The 20,080-nt window shown below is 45.3% G+C and overlaps 1 protein-coding gene across 21 annotated transcripts in view; it reads left to right on the top strand.

Moving 5' to 3' along the window:
• Positions 1-20,080, top strand: part of LOC139410663 (myocyte-specific enhancer factor 2C-like) — a 109,332-nt gene that overhangs the window by 44,263 nt on the left and 44,989 nt on the right. For all 21 annotated transcript variants that reach the window (XR_011634526.1, XR_011634527.1, XM_071156041.1 and 18 more), the window contains exons 2-3: positions 5,745-5,938; positions 16,709-16,912. Coding sequence is in view for 19 of the 21 variants with exons in the window: in XM_071156041.1 (XP_071012142.1) it covers positions 5,885-5,938; positions 16,709-16,912 (258 nt within the window). In the remaining 2 variants the exon portion in view is untranslated. The remainder of the gene's footprint in view (positions 1-5,744; positions 5,939-16,708; positions 16,913-20,080) is intronic.

Below are 20,080 nucleotides of genomic sequence, written 5' to 3'. Positions count from 1 at the left end.
CGTTTCACTTTGTAATGGAGAGAGAGAGTAACAAAATCCTTCTCTCTCCTTCCCAAACCCGACATTTCCTCTGCTCTGCCCTCTCCCCATACTTGTTGGTTATGGATTAGTGAATTGGCTTAGTGTGGCATAGAAAGATTGTTAGTCTTCTCTCTCCCTCAGGTTCAGGAGTGGCTGAAAAATCACAATATTCACCTAAAACATTCACCTAAGTCTCATTCAGAGACTTGTCCCTAAGCCACTCCTGCGTTGTCTAGGCTATGTGCTTAGGGTCGTTGTCCTGTTAGAAGGTGAACCTTTGCACCAGTCTGAGGTCCTGAGTGCTTTATAGCAGGTTTTCATCAAGGATCTCTCTGCACTTTACTCCATTCATCTTTCCCCCAATCCTGATTAGTCTCCCAGTCCCTGACGCTGAAAACCATCCCCACAGCATGATGCTGCCATAACCATGCTTCACCGTAGGGATGGTCACAGGTTTCCTCCAGACGTGAAACTTGGCATTCAGGCCAAAGAGTTCAATCTTGGTTTCAACAGACCAGAGAATATTGTTTCTCATGGTCTGAGAGTCCTTAAGGTGCCTTTTGGCAAACTCCAAGCAGGCTGTCATGTGCCTTTTACTGAGGAGTGGCTTCCGTCTGGCCACTCCACCATAAAGGCCTGATCGTTGAAGTGCTGCAGAGATGGTTGTCCTTCTGGAAGGTTCTTCCATCTCCACAGAGGGACTCTGGAGCTACTTGAGAACCATTGGGTTCTTAGTCCCCTCCCTGACCAAGGCCCTTCTCCGCCGATTACTCAGTTTGGCCTGGTGGCCAGCCCTAGGAAGAGTCTTGGTGGTTTCAAATTTCTTCCATATAAGAATGATGGAGGCCACTGTGTTCTTGGGGACCTTCAATGCTGCAGAAATGTTTTTTTTTACCGTTCTCCAGATCTGTGCCTCGATACAATCCTGTCTCGGAGCTCTACAGACAATTCCGTTGACCTCATGGACTGATTTTTGTCTGATCTACTGTCAACTGTGGGACCTTATATAGACAGGTGTGTGCCTTTCCAAATCATGTCCAATCAATTGAATTTATCACAGGTGGACTCCAATCAAGTTGTAGAAACATCTCAAGGATGATTAATGGAAACAGGATACACCAGAGCTCAATTTCAAGTCTCATAGCAAAGAATCTGAATTATTAGGTACATTATGGGGTATTGTGTGTAGATTGACGATCAACATTTTTTATTTAATCATTTAAGAATAAGGCTGTAACGTAACAAAATTTGGAAAAAGGGAAGGGGTCTGAATACTTTCTGAATGCACTGTAGACAAAGTTCTGTCTCATTATTATGGATTGCGCTCTCTGTCTCTCTATGTCTCTCTCTGTCTCTCTCTCTCGCTCCCTGTCTCTCCCCCTCTCTCCTCCCTCCCTCCCTCTCTCTCTTTCATTCTCCCCATCAGGCGGGCCGCGGCATGTCTCCTGGCGGGACACCGTCAAAGGGGTCAATTGGATTGTGCTGTTCTGTGGTAATATTTTGGGGGTGCTTACTGTCACCAGCCAACCCTCACTGACCAGACCTGGGGAAGGCAGGAGCGTGGGCAATGGGGTGGGAGTGGGTGCGTGGGGTAGGCGGAGGAGGGAGAGTTGACGAGCTGGGTGGAGGCTCTCGTGTTTGAGGGAGGAGGCAGAAGGAGGGAGTAGTGTTGAAGGGGAAGGGGAGGGGAGGGAGGGGGATCACCGGCACCGGGCTAAGCAGCACCTTTTCTCAGGCAGCAGTGGTTGCCGGAGCCAAAGCTGGGATTAAATGTTCAGGACATGGGCTTAGTCTTAGTGTTACATAAGGACTAAGGTGTTGCTCCAGAGGGTGTTAACATTGAGAGGCTCAGGGGGGAGGAGTAACTGCGCTGAAGCCACCAATGGAGAGAGGCATTGCATTAGCTTTCAGGAGACAGAGTAGAGCTGCGTGGTGCTCCTCCACTCTCAGGGTCTGATTGAGGTATGCTGGCCTGCCCAGGGGATAGATATGTTGTTGTCCTTGTTGTGTCTGTGGACTGTTGTGCACCACTGATAGGCTGGAGTGTTAGTCTGTCTGAAGACACTCTTTCATCTTTCTGACAGCACTTTACTGTTTTTAATGACTTATGCTGTGTAACCATAGAAAATTAACAAGAGTATCATTAAATACTAAACCAATGTGTCATTTTAGATGTTAGTCTCGTTAGTACTGTTGTTCCCTATGGTTCATTATATAGTCAGTGGTCTTGTTTCCAGTGTCGTTCGCAGTGGAACTGCAAACAATCATCACATGAGTATGGTTTTGTCACAAGGGTGAAGAAGAGCTGTTGACATGCTAATGGTCAATGTGCATCGTAATCAGGAGATTATATACATTTACAAACAGCAAAAATAGAAATGTCCTCTCACTGTCAACTGTGTTTATTTTCAACAAACTTAACATGTGTAAATATTTTTATGAACATGACAAGATTCAACAACTGAACAATTTCCACAGACATGTGACTAACATAAATTGAATAATGTGTCCCTGAACAAAGGGGGGGACAAAATCAAAAGTAACAGTTAGTGGCCACCAGCTGCATTAAGTACTGCAGTGCATCTCCTCCTCATGGACTGCACCAGATTTGCCAGTTCTTGCTGTGAGATGTTGCCCCACTCTTCCAGCAAGACACCTGGAAGTTCCTAGACATTTCTGGGGGGAATGGCCCTAGCCCTCACCCTCCGATCCAACAGGTCCCAGACGTGCTCAATGGGATTGAGATCCGGGCTCTACGTTGGCAGAACACTGACATTCCGGTCTTGCAGGAAATCATGCACAGAACGAGCAGTATGGCTGGGGGTATTGTCATGCTGGAGGGTCATGTCAGGATGAGCCACAGGAAGGGTACCACATGAGGGAGGAGGATGTCTTCCCTGTAACGCATAGTGTTGAGATTGCCTGCAATGACAAGAAGCTCAGTCCGATGATGCTGTGACACACCGCCCTAGACCATGACGGACCCTCCACCTCCAAATCGATCCTACTCCAGAGTACAGGCCTCGGTGTAAGTACAGGTGAGACAAAACCGCAACTCGTCAGTGAAGAGCACTTTTTGCAAGTCCTGTCTGGTCCAGCGACGGTGGGTTTGTGCCCATAGGTGACGTTGTTGCCGGTGATGTATGGTGAGGACCTGCCTTATAACAGGCCTGCAAGCCCTCAGTCCAGCCTCTCTTAGCCTATTGCGGACAGTCTGAGCACTGATGGAGGAATTGTGCGTTCCTGGTGTAACTCGGGCATCCTGTACCTGTCAGGTGTGATGTTCAGATGTACCGATCCTGTGCAGGTGTTGTTACACGTGGTCTGCCACTGCGAGGACGATCAGCTGTCCATCCTGTCTCCTTGTAGCGCTGTCTTAGGCGTCTCACAGTACGGACATTGCAATTTATTTCCCTGGCCACATCTGCAGTCCTCAAGCCTCCTTGCAGCATGCCAAAGGCACGTTCACGCAGATGAGCAGGGATCCCGGGCATCTTTATTTTGGTGTTTTTCAAAGTCAGTAGAAAGGCCTCTTTAGTGTCCTAGGTTTTGTAAGCTATTAGTGTCATGCCTAAGTTCTGTAAGCTGATGCTGTCTTAATGACCGTTCCACAGGTGCATGTTCATTAATTCTTTATGGTTCATTGAACAAGCATGGGAAACAGTGTTTAAACCCTTTACAATGAAGATCTGTGAAGTTATTTGGATTTTTACGAATTATCTTTGAAAGACAGGGTCCTGAAAAAGGGTTGTTTTTCTTTGCTGAATTTATATGTACATATGGGGGGAATGGATATGATATATATATATATAGAGAGAGAGAGAGAGAGAGAGAGAGAGAGAGAGAGAGAGAGAGAGAGAGAGAGAGAGAGAGAGAGAGAGAGAGAGAGAGAGAGAGAGACTCACAATGAACAAGTATAGTTAACATCATTTGAGTGGCATCATCTCTGAAGGATGTGAGCCAGTAGTGAGGAAAGCCTAAATTAGATAGGTACATTGGACTTGTACAAGCTTGATTATAAACAAAGTATGAAATAGCCACACCGTTCTCGGACTCAATATATGAAACCTGAGCTACTGTCAACCTGGAGACAATTCGGAGACGTCAAGCTACACCTAATTGGCTTGATTCCACTTGGCTCCATCTCCCAGGAGAGACTGAAGATATAAGAGAGCCAACTAGTGGCATGCAGGAGTACAGGTGTTTTGAACCTGTGCTCTTCAATACTGAGAATAATTCTCACTTGTATTCCTAAAGCAAGTTCACATGGGTGTATAACTGACAAGACCTGTGTCTACCAGCCACGTCTATTACCAATGCCTTCCGCTCAAGAAGTGTAGGGGTCGAATGTACAGCAGTGTGTAGTTGTTCACCATGGGGGTTGGGGTGCTTTCTCCTGCATCATGTCACTCAATAAACACATAGATTCAGGTTAGAGGAAGATGAAACAAGAAAGGAAAGATGTGTGTGTGTGTGTGTGTGTGTGTGTGTGTGTGTGTGTGTGTGTGTGTGTGTGTGTGTGTGTGTGTGTGTGTGTGTGTGTGTGTGTGTGTGTGTGTGTGTGTGTGTCTATCTGTCTGTGCGTGCCTGTGTGAGTGTGTGTGTGAGAGAGAGAGATTGACATGTCTTTTGGTGAAGCAGTGTCATCTTCCACATCAATGTCTGCGGCTCGCGCTGCCAGGTGCCGGAAATCTGGTTCAGAAAGGAGAGAAAAGAGAGAATGGGAAGGGGAGAAAAAAGCAGGCTAGATGGTTTTTAATGCGACGGCGCTGACAGCTCCCCTGCATTGCACTGAGCTTAAATAATGGGATGCTCATTTGCATAACGAGGAACGTTATCACCTCTACTGTCAAAATAAAACACAACAGTTCTTCTGCTCCTCCCTGAGATAGATTGGGTTGGCCTACTTTAGCACTCTGGAGAGAAGTACCAGAGATCTGGCTTACTCAAGCTCACACACGCATGCACACACTCTTTGGAAGTCAGCTATTTCACTCACACACACTATCGGTCCAGCTCAGCCCACACACACACACACACACACACACACACACACACACACACACACACACACACACACACACACACACACACACACACACACACATTGTGTCCAGCTGGTTTAAGTCCTAGTATAAATGTTCAAGACCGAATTTGTCGGGAATCAGCTCTATTGCCGTCATTTTAAAGGTCAAATCTATAGTGTTTCTGAACAAGGCAAGGCTAGGTTTCACATCTGCATCCAAGCCCGTCTCCATGTCGGCCATTTTAGAACTGTGTTGGAGGTAGACTAGATTAGTCTTACCTTGCCGTCGTTCTGTAAACAAGCAGCTTTTTTTCAGGAGAAAGAAAGTGTATTTCTTAGTCTGTAGGTAACGTTACACTGTGGGTGATTAGAGCATTTAAGTTAGCGGCACTTCCAAACTGTCAAACTCTCTGTGAATGAGACGAGATCCTGACAGCGCTGTCTCTGCTCATAGTTGGCACGGTAACGCAACAAACCTGATTTGCATGATATCGACAGTAAAAAACACAGCGTTCCTTTCACAACATGTTGACAGATTAGTTGTATTTCTTCCCCCTCCCTTGTGGCAACGATGATGTGACTTTTCTCCCACCCATACCCCCCCACCCCCTCGTTTTCTTTGTGCCATATTTCATGTCACTTAATGCTTATCCTCTATCCTTCTGTCTCCCTCTCTCTTTTTCTTTCTCTAATGCAGGTACGGATGCTGGAATCTTTGAATTGATCGGAGCAAGTCAAGAGAAGAGAGAGAAGAGAGAGAAGAGAAAGCGTTTTGAGGAGAGGCAGAAGAAAGCATAAAGTTCTTTAGGGAGAGGAGAGAAGAAGAAGACGGGGACAATGGGGAGGAAAAAGATTCAGATCACGCGGATTATGGATGAACGCAACAGACAGGTAAGCCCCATGAAGAAGGAAGGATGGATGATGGAGGGGGTGGAAATACCTTACTGTGGGCCTGGGAGAGACCATGGTAGGTGTGCTGACTTAAGTCTTCAGGGAGTCTGGATGTGACGGTGTCATGGTGGTGGCAGGAGGGTGTAGGTGGGATAGGAGGGTGATTGTTCTGGGTGCCCTGGAGGTTTACATGGAGGTAGTAGTACGTCTTGTTTTTCTTAAATGTAACATACACTGGTGGCACCCTATCACACCCTATCACACCCTCTCACACCATGCCACCCACTTTAGCTCATGGCAGTGGAATATTACTATGCAGGGTGGGTGGAGAAGGGAGGGGAAGGGTGGGAGAAAACACAAACAAACAACCAAACAGAGATGGAGGTTTCATGCACGCACCACACACCGCAGAGAGCGCCCTGGGATGGGTGGAGCTAAGAGAGCACTGAGAGGCCGACATGCTCCATCTGTCTCAGGGCTGGTTGCGCCTTCTGTATCTTTCCTCTCAATGTACCTTTAAATCAAGGCTCATGCTCAAATGTATTGAAAACACGTAGCCAACATAAGTAAGTAGAAAAACCCTATACAATTATTTTTCAATTATTTGAATCAATGTTTATATTTCAAAAGAAGAGGCACATTTATTTGATGATCCCTTGTATAGGCAAAGGATTTACCATAAATATCACATTCAACCAGCTTGCTTAATTTGTGGCCCTGTCTTCAATGATAAATTACAACAAAACATCAGCCACACAGCCCAGGAAATGGATGGAGACAGACCTGTCTCTCTCTCTGCCCTGCAGGCCCACAATCCATTACTTCCTGTGGCACCAGTGACCACCGCCACTCTGTCAGCTCCCTGTCAGGCCAATTGGATCCATACCCTACTAATAAGCCCCCCTCCAATCACAGGTCACACACACTCCCTTCCTCCTCAGTCCCCACCAATCTGTGAACCATTATCCCAGCATACTGTCATGACATTCAATGGTTCTTACATCTATCACACTAGAGTGGTTCAGACTCTCTTAGATCCTTCTACTTGTCATGTCTTTATTCTGTATTGGCTGACATTTAGCAGAGTACCTCACTGTCCCTTCTAGCCTCTGACAGTATGACATCTCAACATAAACACATAAACACTGGCTCTCTTCACCCTGCTGTTGTGACTTGACATAAAAAGGTTCTAGAAATCGATTGGACTCCACTGAAGTGACTGTTGCAGCTGGGTGGTCTGAAAACTCCTTGGTGAGAAGTAGACAGAAGAAATAAATGAAAGAGGAGGAGGGGAGTGGAGCTGTCATGAAGTCCGTTATGTGCTACTTGACTCTCTGGGAGCTCTACAGTTGTTCCCAGACATCAGGTTTTTGGGGTCAGGGTATTGAAGTCAAAAGTAGGGGAGGGAGTGTGGGAGAGGTCCGGGAGTTTCAGAGGGGAAGGCTACCACATTGCACCAGCACCCACACCTCCTGTGCACTTTTATCTCAGCCTCCTCTCCCTCCCTACTCGTCACACCGCAGACCAGGCTCACCGGTCGCACCAGGCTCTCCAGCTCCCGAGGATGAGGAGGGAAGAGAGGGAGACAGGAAGGACACCTGAGTGGAATCAATACCACAGATATCCGGGGTTCGTTTACAGAGAGAGAGGGAAGGAGGGAGGGCCGGATAGAGAGGGGAGGAGGGGGAGAGAGGGAAGGAAGGCGCGAGAGGAGGGAGGGAGGGAGGGAGGGAGGGAGGGAGGGAGGGAGGGAGGGAGGGAGGGAGGGAGGGAGGAGAGGAGAGGAGAGGAGAGGAGAGGAGAGGAGAGGAGAGAGAAGAGAAGAGAAGAGAAGAGAAGAGAAGAGAAGAGAAGAGAAGAGAAGAGAAGAGAAGAGAAGAGAAGAGAAGAGAAGAGAAGAGAAGAGAAGAGAAGAGGAGAGGAGAGGAGAGGAGAGGAGAGGAGAGGAGAGGAGAGGGAAAGGGAGCAAGTGATTTTAACAGTTTATACCTGAGATCTCTTGTAATCAATTTTACACCAGCAATATTCCTTGCCTTTTTACACGTTGTTTTGAATACATACTGATACAAGATTCTTAAATACACTTCTTAAACATCCTTTGAATTAACTCTTTTGCTTTTTGCTTTTTGTTGTACATGGCAATGGAGGTAAATTACATCAGTTGTCATGTCTGAGCCAAGCAAGAGGTGCACGAAGGAGGTTGGTGGCACCTTAATTGGGGAGAATGGGCTCGTGGTAACGGCTGGAACGGATTAGGAGGAATGGTATCAAATACCATTATAATACCATTATATTATCAAATACCACACATGGTTTCCATGTGTTTGATTCCATTAGCTCTATTCCAGCCATTATTATGAGCCGTCCTCCCCTCAGCAGCCTCCACTGGTGTACACAAAGGAGACCATCACAAGGAAGAAGGAGACCTTTGGCACACAGAAACAAAGAAGATTTTTTGTTTTTATTTTGTCTAAATGGCAGCCTGAGCTTTGCATATTTTCACTTCTCCTTTGAGGAAACATCCTCATACTACAGCCAAATAAACATCAGAGGGGTTACCTTTAGCCTCCACATTCTTTGCATGCTTCACAAGCTCCCATCCTGCCCTGAACCAAACTCAAAACTTAAAATCTACTTACAGTTCTCTGATATACAATCAATCCATACACATGAAGGAATAGATCAAATTACACTTGAATTAGTAGATTGGCAATCAGGCTGGTGTGGCTGTCAACATTTGACCTCTTATGTCATACTTCATATGTTTGCTATGTCAGCCCTATGTAGATATTACAAAGCCTTTAACTCCTCATCCCTATTTATGTCCACTTCCCTGTTCTCCCTGCCCTCTGTAGAGTGGCAATGTTCTGTTAAAGCTCTCTGCAGCCACCCTGCCACCCATAGGCTCCGCTGCCCACCGCGGTGCCATCATCGTGGGCACGTGGCCTCCGTCTCTCTGTGCGGCCACTTTGGCCTGCCACCCCCAGACCCTGAAACACTTCCCCAGAGCAGGGGCACCATGGTCAGGCCTCCCTGGCATTGACTGTCTGCCCAGAGCTCCGGACAGAGGGCAGCAGTGTGTGAGTCCTGGCTCCCGGCCCCCCACCACTCAGACCCTCTCCCAGCCCCGGGCACATGAAAGGGCCCCCTGTGCCATAAATGCACAGGCCGTAGACAGAGAGCAGACACACACACTCACACAAACACACACACACTTACACAGACATACACACACACAGAGATATCTATTGCAGGCATACATGCTCAAACATATTATACACTCAGACACATACTTAGACACACACATACATTTCTATTTAACACACATATACATTTAATTAGACTGAGGTAAACACTTCTATTTCTCGTCTTGTCGTTAACATCCAGGGTTGGCCATCATGGAGTCCAGCTAATTGGGACTAATTGAGGGTAATGCAGATTGACACGTCTGTCCAGCCAGAGTTAGTTCAGCAGTGTGTGTGTGTGTGTGTGTGTGTGTGTGTGTGTGTGTGTGTGTGTGTGTGTGTGTGTGTGTGACAGTGGGGGTGGTGGGTTGTAAAGGGGAAGAGCCCCTGTGGAGGGCTCAGAGGTTAAACATGGATGAAGTCATCAGTCACAGGAAGTAGAAATGTGCCCCCTCCCCATTTCTCTCCCCACTCAAAAACACAACAATATATGTTTATCTTCAGCACGTGAGCATATTTCTGTCTTATCAAGGAAACCATCCACACCACCGCAGAATGAAGAAACATGGTTCTTTCACTTACAACAATTCCGGCATGTCTCCAATCAACAACGGTGGGGTGAGAAAGCTTGTGAGGGAAATTAACGGCAGGAAAATAATGAGGCCCTCAGGGTATCTCTTCACCCCTACACTTCTCCTCTCTTCCCCTGTTTCCCACCTTTTCTCTTGTCCTTGATCGTTACCTCTGTGAGCCAAGCTCCTCTGTGTCAGTCTGCTCAACCCTGAGAGACCTCACCTAGAGATTGCTTGCAAAAACACCTCACCTTTCCTCCACTTTATGCCCTCTTTTGTCTTCTCATCTTCTTTAACTGCCTCTTTTCATCTTCTCTTGTACTGCTACTCTCTCCAGTGTCCTCTTTTCTTCTTCTCTTGTACTGCTACTCTCCTCTTTGTCCTCTTTTCTTCTTCTCTTGTACTGCTACTCTCATCTTTGTCCTCTTTTCTTCTTCTCTTGTATTGCTACTCTCCTCTGTGTCCTCTTTTCTTCTTCTCTTGTACTGCTACTCTCATCTGTGTCCTCTTTTCTTCTTCTCTTGTATTGCTACTCTCCTCTGTGTCCTCTTTTCTTTTTCTCTTGTATTGCTACTCTCCTCTGTGTCCTCTTTTCTTCTTCTCTTGTACTGCTACTCTCCTCTGTGTCCTCTTTTCTTCTTCTCTTGTATTGCTACTCTCCTCTGTGTCCTCTTTTCTTCTTCTCTTGTACTGCTACTCTCCTCTGTGTCCTCTTTTCTTCTTCTCTTGTATTGCTACTCTCCTCTGTGTCCTCTTTTCTTCTTCTCTTGTACTGCTACTCTTCTCTGTGTCCTCTTTTCTTCTTCTCTTGTATTGCTACTCTCCTCTGTGTCCTCTTTTCTTCTTCTCTTGTATTGCTACTCTCCTCTGTGTCCTCTTTTCTTCTTATCTTGTACTGCTACTCTCCTCTGTGTCCTCTTTTCTTCTTCTCTTGTACTGCTACTCTCCTCTGTGTCCTCTTTTCTTCTTCTCTTGTACTGCTACTCTCCTCTGTGTCCTCTTTTCGTGCATTTTCGATTCCTATGAAAGTGGCAGTAAAAAATATACTTTTTGGTGTCTCTTTTTCCTTCTTTATCTTTCAACTGGAGCTCTGTGCAACAAGACATTTTCATCCTCACAAATGAATGAAAATAAAAAGTTATTTTGTTCAATCTTGCCACTGACTCGGCTCTTGCAAAGTTAACACACACATTTTTGCAGCAGGGACTGGATATATCACTTTCCACTTGTGGTTTTACAGTCTAAACAGGAACATACAGAGCACAACCATACTCGGGCAGGAGTGCTTTTCTCAGAAATCACAACCTCCGGGAAAAGAAAATCCAATGAAATCACTGCATTAACCATTTTTCATATTGCAATGCAGGATTATTTCTCAGACGTTACTAGTTGATAGATTTTAATTGATTAATTTAATTTCAATATAATCTCTTGTACAGGAGTTAGTTTTTTATGTACTCTGAAAGTCTATTAGGAGTGGGTGGGTGCTAGGTGGTGGTGGGGAGTGGAGTAAGCATATATTAGAGATGTGAGCTCAAACAAAGCTCCTGTTGTCATCATTCATCTCCAGCAGCCTGTTTGGCTCTGAGGAGAGTTCAGGCCCAAGTATTGGACTCCTCTCCTTATTCCTTTAGTTTGGGGAGCCTTCTGACAATAGGACAAGTGTTTGTGTGTGAAGGGCACTGGTATTGAGTGTTGACTTGTATGCGTGTGTGCATGCACTTATGTTGAGTGTGTAAATATGCCATGTCTTAATTTGATCATCCTGTTGCAGGAATTGTTTACAGTGAATCCTATGTGAAAGCAGTATGGTAGTGTATTCAAGCTTTAAAAAGGCTTCTAAAGTTTTACATTTCCGATTTAACATTACACACTTGATTTGCCCTAACGAAAAATGTATCAACGCCTACAAAAAAATGTCCATTAATTATAATCCACATAACAGTTCACATTTCCTGCTGCTGATGGATTATTTTTCTGCTGTGTGAACCTGGCTCTTATTAAGATACGGCATCTGTATGATGTGTGTGATGATGTTTGCATGTGTCTTAACATATTGTGTGTATATTTGCTTGGTTAAATGACCGCTCTCGGTCCCTGTCTCTCTCCTCCTCCTCCTCCTCCTCCTCCCCCCAGGAGGTGGGAAGCAGAAGCGAGGCCCATTGTGAAGGGGAAGCCACCAGACTCTTCCTGTTATGAGAGGAAATGCATACAAATGTGCTTCCTGTGCCCCCCCCCCTCCCACCCCCTTCACCCTAAGCCGCTCGCTGACTTTCTTTCTTCTCCTCTTTTTCCCTCCTCTCTTTTCTCCTTTCTTGACTGTGGCCATAGTACGTCAGTTCAGTCCTTTGGAGCTCCTCATGGTAAACATGTTTGTCCTCTTGGTTGACGCTGTCCGACTTGAGGGGAAAGAGAGGGAGGGAGGGTGGGAAGGAGGGAGTGTATATACAGTACACTATGTGAGGAGGCTGAACGTTCAGCCTCTGACCAGATGACATGCTCTCACACAAAACACCAAACAGTGAGGCCTCTGGTCTTCCTATACTCTCATTCTAAGACCATGCACAATTAGGTGCAACTATAGATTTCACACGCTGGGGCCCCTGAGATTTCTGCAGTGAAAAAACACTCATACCGGAGTTATAAGAATTTAAGAAAACGTGAACATTACCATATCTGAGGGGTTGCTTGTCAGAATTTTTTGGTGTCCTATTCTAAAACGCTGTCAGCTCCACTTTAAATGCAACAATGTTTCACAAACATAAGTTATGTTTCACAATGTTTCACAAACATAAGTTATTTTCAAAGAGATGGCTAACACCAAGTGCACTGCAATAAAACAACACATGCACTCAACAGATGATGATCATTTAAAACTTATCTTCTTGTTGAAAGTTATTCTTGAAAAGGGAGAAGATAACGAACTAGCAACAACATCCTCTTCGATAACACCTGCTGCAGCCGCTGTAAATTTGCCCACAACAAAATCTAGCTAGCTAGACCGTGGAAAACTATTGCTCGCTATTGCGCAGGAACTTTCCATACGTACTTAAAAATGTGATTGGTTGATTCCCGTCACTCCAAACTGGTGCTCTAATACAGTTGAATGTCCAGTGCTTTTATATAGCTTCTGTTGGCCTAGCCAATGGCTGACTTAGCTAGCTAGATTTATCTCCTGAGAGACCAGGAAAAAAAATCCTGATTGGATCTTTTTTTCTCTTCCGTGTTAACCCTTTCCTTTCCAACAAAAACTGAAGAGATTCAATCAGAACATCATTGAAAATAATAATATATTTATCAGTATTACTATGTATTATTATAATTATTATTTTATAAATCCTTATCCCTTCTCTGAATGCATAGAAGGCCCATGGTTCCATTCTGTGTTTGGGTTAGTAATAATTTGTAGTGGATCTACTTTTCTTCCAGCATGCATTTTTTCTCTATTCTGAATGTCTAAAAAATCCAAATGTTGTTCTAAAATATGAACACAGAATTTGACAAAATGAAAATTACAATCATGGTCTTGAATTGGAATCGCATTTTTCTGGTCTCGGTGTTGACTCGGTCTCGAACCCCTTGTCCACCTCCCAGTTTCGGTCTTGACTCAGTCTTGCCCATCCCCCTAAAGTCCTGGTCTTGACTCAGTCTTGCCCATCCCCCTCCAGTCCTGGTCTTGACTCAGTCTTGCCCATCCCCCTAAAGTCCTGGTCTTGACTCAGTCTTGCCCATCCCCCTCCAGTCCTGGTCTTGACTCAGTCTTGCCCATCCCCCTCCAGTCCTGGTCTTGACTCAGTCTTGCCCATCCCCCTCCAGTCCTGGTCTTGACTCAGTCTTGCCCATCCCCCTCCAGTCCTGGTCTTGACTCAGTCTTGCCCATCCCCCTCCAGTCCTGGTCTTGACTCAGTCTTGCCCATCCCCCTACAGTCCTGGTCTTGATTTGGACTCGATTTTCCCCGTCTTGGTCTTGAATCAGTCTTGCTTTAGGTGATCTCGAACACAACACTGGCTCATAGCGACAGGAGGTGGCTGCAGTGAGTGATGACATCACCAGCACAAGGGTCATGTCCGACGGCTAACTGTGGGCACATGACATCATCAAGTGAGGTCACAGTGTAGCATTTTGCCAAGCAGTTCAAATCACCACCACTCAGAGAACTATCTTAGAGCTACAGTACCTGCTTCATTTTGCATATATGGATTACTTTTTAAAAATCTAATCCATATGTATGTGTGTGGGGGATTTTTCAGGTGTAGGTGTTAAGAGTATGGATTGGCGATGTATGGGATTTTTATGTAGGTGTTATTTGTAAAGCTTTTTTGTTGTTGCAGATTCTATACATAATATGGGCCTCGCCTTTGAGATACATTAGCTCTGCCCCTGGTAGTGCCATGTGTGCTACCTGCCACCTTTTATAGTATTGATGTCAGTTTAAAGTGAGTGGGTGATGCCAGCATGGGCCTGCATGTTAGATTAGGTCCACTACTGGTCTACTACTACAATGTATCTTACCCTAAAGCCTCTGGCACAAGAACTTCAACTTCCTGTATGTTCCTTCAACTTCTTCTAAGTTCCTTCAACTTCCTGCCACCTGAGGAAGACACCACTTAGGACCTGTTCCAGACTAAACTCACATGACCTTCTAGTGGTGTCTTGTTGAGTTTGTCGTGTAGCCAGCAGCCAGCAGGCCTAGTTAGGCCTTGATGTTTGTATTTCTGTCCCAGTGTATTCTAGTTTCCTGTGGGCTTGTTATGACAATTAATCATCCAGTCTCTACCTGCCTTTGGTCCTTTGCCTCTGAACGAGGTTGATTTTTTAGCATTTCGGTATGACTGTAAATGTCACCATGGTATTTAAAGCCCTGGGAGTCTTTCAGCGGTAAATCAGTCACGTATTAGTGAATTCTAGAGCCTTTTTCATGCATAATGGTACGGGGAGTTGAAAGCGTGGCCTGTCTCTGGTTTCACCTCTGTTGTCTTTAAGCCCTGGTGGCCATTCGATATGGAGCTCATTGTGGCATGTGACATCACTCACCAACTGGGAGGGAAGGCTGGGACAGGGTCAGTAGTTCATCTGAGGTTGGCCTGTACAGAATGACGCTTCTCAACTCATCGTAGAAGGAAGGACAATGAGGGGAGGATGATAGATGTTGTTTGATATTAATACATTTCTGTGGTGCGTCCTGTCCGATTTCATTTCAGGAAAGGCAAAACTCTATAGATATCTATCCTTCTTCTCCTCTTTCAATCCTCTGAGCTTTTCAGCTCCTGAAGACCTCAATGATAACATCAGAAAGATCTGCATTGATACATTCATTCATTCCTTCACTGATAAGTTGATGTGGTCCATCCATATACAGATGTAGGATCTTCATTCAATCAAACATTTACTGCTGAGAATTGTCCTGCAGGAAAAATGCAAACTTGTTGAGTATTTGAGTTTTAAATTTCAACTTTGACATTTCAGACTTGATTTGCCCTTATGAAAAATGTATCAATGTCTACAAAAATGGCCATTCATTTTAATTCACTTAATATTTCACATTTCCTGTTGCTGCAGGATTATTTTCCTGCTGTAGCAAACTGGCTCAAATGATGATCCTATATCTGTATGCCTAAGCAAAGGTTTTAACTCTAGAACTGTCATTCTGTTAGACCTGAACAGTTGGCTGTGCTCATAATCTTTCCGAGCCATTCATATTCATCAGTATGTGTGTAAATGGTGTGTTATTGGGGAGGTAAGGTGTCAGGAGTGAATAGAAGAGACAAACGCCCCCCTTCTCGCTCTCTATCTCTGTCTCTCAATCAACCCTCATCAGGTTCCAGCTCCAGTCACAGAGAAAGGAGAGAGAGGGGGATAGAGAGAGACAAAAAGAGAGAGACAGCAAAGAGCCTATGAAGCCAGACATCTAGTGGGTTTCACCTTGGGCGTGTAGCTTTGAAATTACTGCGCTGGTGTGGGTGACCATTTTCCTCCCACCACTGAAGGCATGAGACATGAATGACACAACTCACATGGTGCTATTTAGAAAGCTAACGGTACCTTTATATGTTTGTGTTTAAAGATGATGTGCTGAGGTAGTGGGCCTCAAACACACACACACACACACACACACACACACACACACACACACACACACACACACACACAGGTCCCCATATGTGAAAACTGTGTGGTTTCTCTGGTCCAACATTTCTATCTACCTTGTGCTTCAAGAAGTAGCTATATGAAACAAAACTCAGCGAGCAAACCCCTGTGTTATTTTTACAACTACAATGATGCTTCTTTAATAGACTGTTAGCAGTCGTAGCTATACTCTCTCAAGCCCACAATAGAGTGAGTGTGTGTGTGTGTGTGTGTGTGTGTGTGTGTGTGTGTGTGTGTGTGTGTGTGTGTGTGTGTGTGTGTGTGTGTGTGTGTGTGTGTGTGTGTGTGTGTGTGTGTGTGTGTGTGTTGGTACGTACACGTGCACGCGCGTCTGTGTGGTGTGATGAACTGATCTGCGTCATTGTTATCTCTTCAAGACAGATCGCATTTCTTATCAGCCTCTTTTTTTCTTCTCACCAGAGTATATGGACAGTTACAGTAACCTTTCACCTTTCAGTGGAGAACAGGTTGGAGTGGAGAACAGCCCTGACTTTGAGAAATTCTTTCATGCAGCCTTCAGTTTCATGATTTATGAGTGGAAAAGCTCTGATTGCGCCAGATTTCTCTTTTCTTCATACATTATGAAGGAAAACAAAAAAGTAAAGTATGGAGTTTTATTTTATTTTCATAATAAAATGAGGATTGTGTGTTGGAAAATCCAGGTTGATGTTGACATAGGGGTTTGGTCTGGTCAGGTGTACTGTAGAGGAACTGAAACACCCCATTCCGTTCCCCAACAAGGAAAACACAGCACACATACCAGTGATGAAAACCTGCTTCTAAATTCATCCTCAGACGCTCACCCTCTCTCTAACCTCTCTTTCCCCCTCCTCTCTCCTTTCTCCTCCTCTCTTTCTTTCTGTAGGTGACGTTTACGAAGAGGAAGTTTGGCCTGATGAAGAAGGCGTATGAGCTGAGCGTGCTGTGTGACTGTGAGATCGCTCTCATCATCTTCAACAGCACCAATAAGCTGTTCCAGTACGCCAGCACCGATATGGACAAGGTGCTGCTCAAGTACACCGAGTACAACGAGCCCCACGAGAGCAGGACCAACTCTGACATTGTGGAAGTGAGTCCCCGGGCACCACACACACACACACACACACACACACACACACACACACACACACACACACACACACACTTAATGACCATTGGGCTCATATTGGGTTCATATCTAGACTACCAAAGCTTCATTTATCCACCCAAAGTCATCCTCATTTGATATCTGTGTAGACTATCTCTTAGGCTCTCTCTTACGAGGTTAAAGAGACAGGCCCCTACAGGCCCCTACAGTCCTTGCTGTCTGTAAGACCACACTTAGCCCCTGTGAGATTTAGCCCCTAGTTAGAGTCCCCTAGTTAAAGTCCCCTAGTTAGAGTCCCCGAGTTAGAGTCCCCTTGGCAGTGAGGTGACTTGCGCTACAGGGGACATCTTGCCATTGGTTGCCTTGGTGTGGGGACGCCCGGCTCAGTGGGACACTAAACGGCCGTGTCAGGTGAGTTGCTCCCGCCAGGCCAGAGGGACAGGCCAACATCATGAAGGATCCTTAAGCTCCAGCGTGACCCTGGTTACACAACGGTCACCATGACGATCTGTCTAACCCTGGTGGGCCACACACACACACACACATATTCACACACACACACACATATTCACACAAACACACACACACACACACACACACACACACACACACACGCATACACACAGTGACTTAATGTTACACATAGATGCCCTCTTAAACCTACACAACCACCTGAACACACAAACACACCCACACACACACACACACAAACACACACACACACACACACACACACACACACACACACACACACACACACGCATACACACAGTGACTTAATGTTACACATAGATGCCCTCTTAAACCTACACAACCACCTGAACACACAAACACACCCACACACACACACACACACACACACACACACACACACACACACACACACACACTGTGACTTAATGTTACACATAGATGCCCTCTTAAACTTACACAACCACCTAAACACACAAACACACCCACACACACACACACACACACACACACACAAAGGTGCCCTTGACAACACAACATGTGAGAGGGGCCCTTGACAACACAGAAGCAATCATAGGATCACCAGCTATTAGAGTAACATAAAAATAGGAGAAGAGGGTCACAATAACAAAACAAATATGCCATCACGTCAAGTAACATTTTTTGTGAAGTTTCCTGAACACTCAAAAGCAATAAAATAACACATACTATATAATGCATGCTCCCTTGTTGATGCTGAGTACAGGCCAGGCCATAGACGTCCCATTTCAAGTGGTAAACTAAAACCTATACCCTGTTTAGAGTAGCTTATCGAAGTATACGTAGAATTAACGATTAAAACACAGACTGTATACATTAGCAGAGAATGCATTTAAGGAGGCAAGTATATGATGTTGATAGCCTTAGATATGCTCTGCTTACCACTTCAAAACTGCTCTTACTTTTCAAATGCAACCCTACCAGATGCATTAGATTGTGGTGGTGACATGCATTGGTCATATGCATTACAATGTATTAATTACAGTGAAATTGTGTATTTCAAAATAGTGCAATGTATTGTAAGGACATTTATAATATAGTATTTATGTATAGCACAGGAGGTTGGTGGCACCTTAATTTGGGAGAACAGGCTCGTGGTAAAGACTGGAGCAGAATCAGTGGAATGGTATCAAATACATCAAACACATGGTTGTCAGGTCTTTGATGCCATTCCATTAGCTCCTTTCCGGCCATTATTATGATGTGGTTCTCCCCAGACCTGACTGCCCTTAACCAACACAAAAACATCCTATGGCGTTCTGCATTAGCATCGAACAGCCCCCGTGATATGCAGCTGTTCAGGGAAGCTAGAAACCATTATACACAGGCAGTTAGAAAAGCCAAGGCTAGCTTTTTCAAACAGAAATTTGCTTCTTGCAACACTAACTCAAAAAAGTTCTGGGACACTGTAAAGTCCATGGAGAATAAGAACACCTCCTCCCAGCTGCCCACTGCACTGAAGATAGGAAACACTGTCACCACTGATAAATCCACCATAATTGAAAATTTCAATAAGCATTTTTCTACTGCTGGCCATGCTTTCCACCTGGCTACTCCTACCCCTGTCAACAGCACTGCACCCCCAACAGCAACTCGCCCAAGCCTTCCCCATTTCTCCTTCTCCCAAATCCATTCAGCTGATGTTCTGAAAGAGCTGCAAAATCTGGACCCCTACAAATCAGCCGGGCTAGACAATCTGGACCCTTTCTTTCTAAAATTATCTGCCGAAATTGTTGCCACCCCTATTACTAGCCTGTTCAACCTCTCTTTCGTGTCGTCTGAGATTCCCATAGATTGGAAAGCAGCTGCGGTCATCCCCCTCTTCAAAGGGGGGGACACTCTTGACCCAAACTGCTACAGACCTATATCTATCCTACCATGCCTTTCTAAGGTCTTCGAAAGCCAAGTCAACAAACAGATTACCGACCATTTTGAATCTCACCATACCTTCTCTGCTATGCAATCTGGTTTCAGAGCTGGTCATGGGTGCACCTCAGCCACGCTCAAGGTCCTAAACGATATCTTAACCGCCATCGATAAGAAACATTACTGTGCAGCCGTATTCATTGATCTGGCCAAGGCTTTCGACTCTGTCAATCACCACATCCTCATCGGCAGACTCAATAGCCTTGGTTTCTCAAATGATTGCCTCGCCTGGTTCACCAACTACTTCTCTGATAGAGTTCAGTGTGTCAAAACGGAGGGTCTGTTGTCCGGACCTCTGGCAGTCTCTATGGGGGTGCCACAGGGTTCAATTCTTGGACCGACTCTCTTCTCTGTATACATCAATGAGGTCGCTCTTGCTGCTGGTGAGTCTCTGATCCACCTCTACGCAGACGACACCATTCTGTATACTTCCGGCGCTTCTTTGGACACTGTGTTAACAACCCTCCAGGCAAGCTTCAATGCCATACAACTCTCCTTCCGTGGCCTCCAATTGCTCTTAAATACAAGTAAAACTAAATGCATGCTCTTCAACCGATCGCTACCTGCACCTACCCGCCTGTCCAACATCACTACTCTGGACGGCTCTGACTTAGAATACGTGGACAACTACAAATACTTAGGTGTCTGGTTAGACTGTAAACTCTCCTTCCAGACCCATATCAAACATCTCCAATCCAAAGTTAAATCTAGAAT

Source organism: Oncorhynchus clarkii, chromosome 6 (genome assembly GCF_045791955.1).
Source record: "Oncorhynchus clarkii lewisi isolate Uvic-CL-2024 chromosome 6, UVic_Ocla_1.0, whole genome shotgun sequence".
Lineage (NCBI taxonomy): Eukaryota > Metazoa > Chordata > Actinopteri > Salmoniformes > Salmonidae > Oncorhynchus > Oncorhynchus clarkii.
The sequence above is the reverse complement of the archived record's forward strand: the minus strand, read 5'-3'. Positions and strand labels throughout refer to the sequence as shown.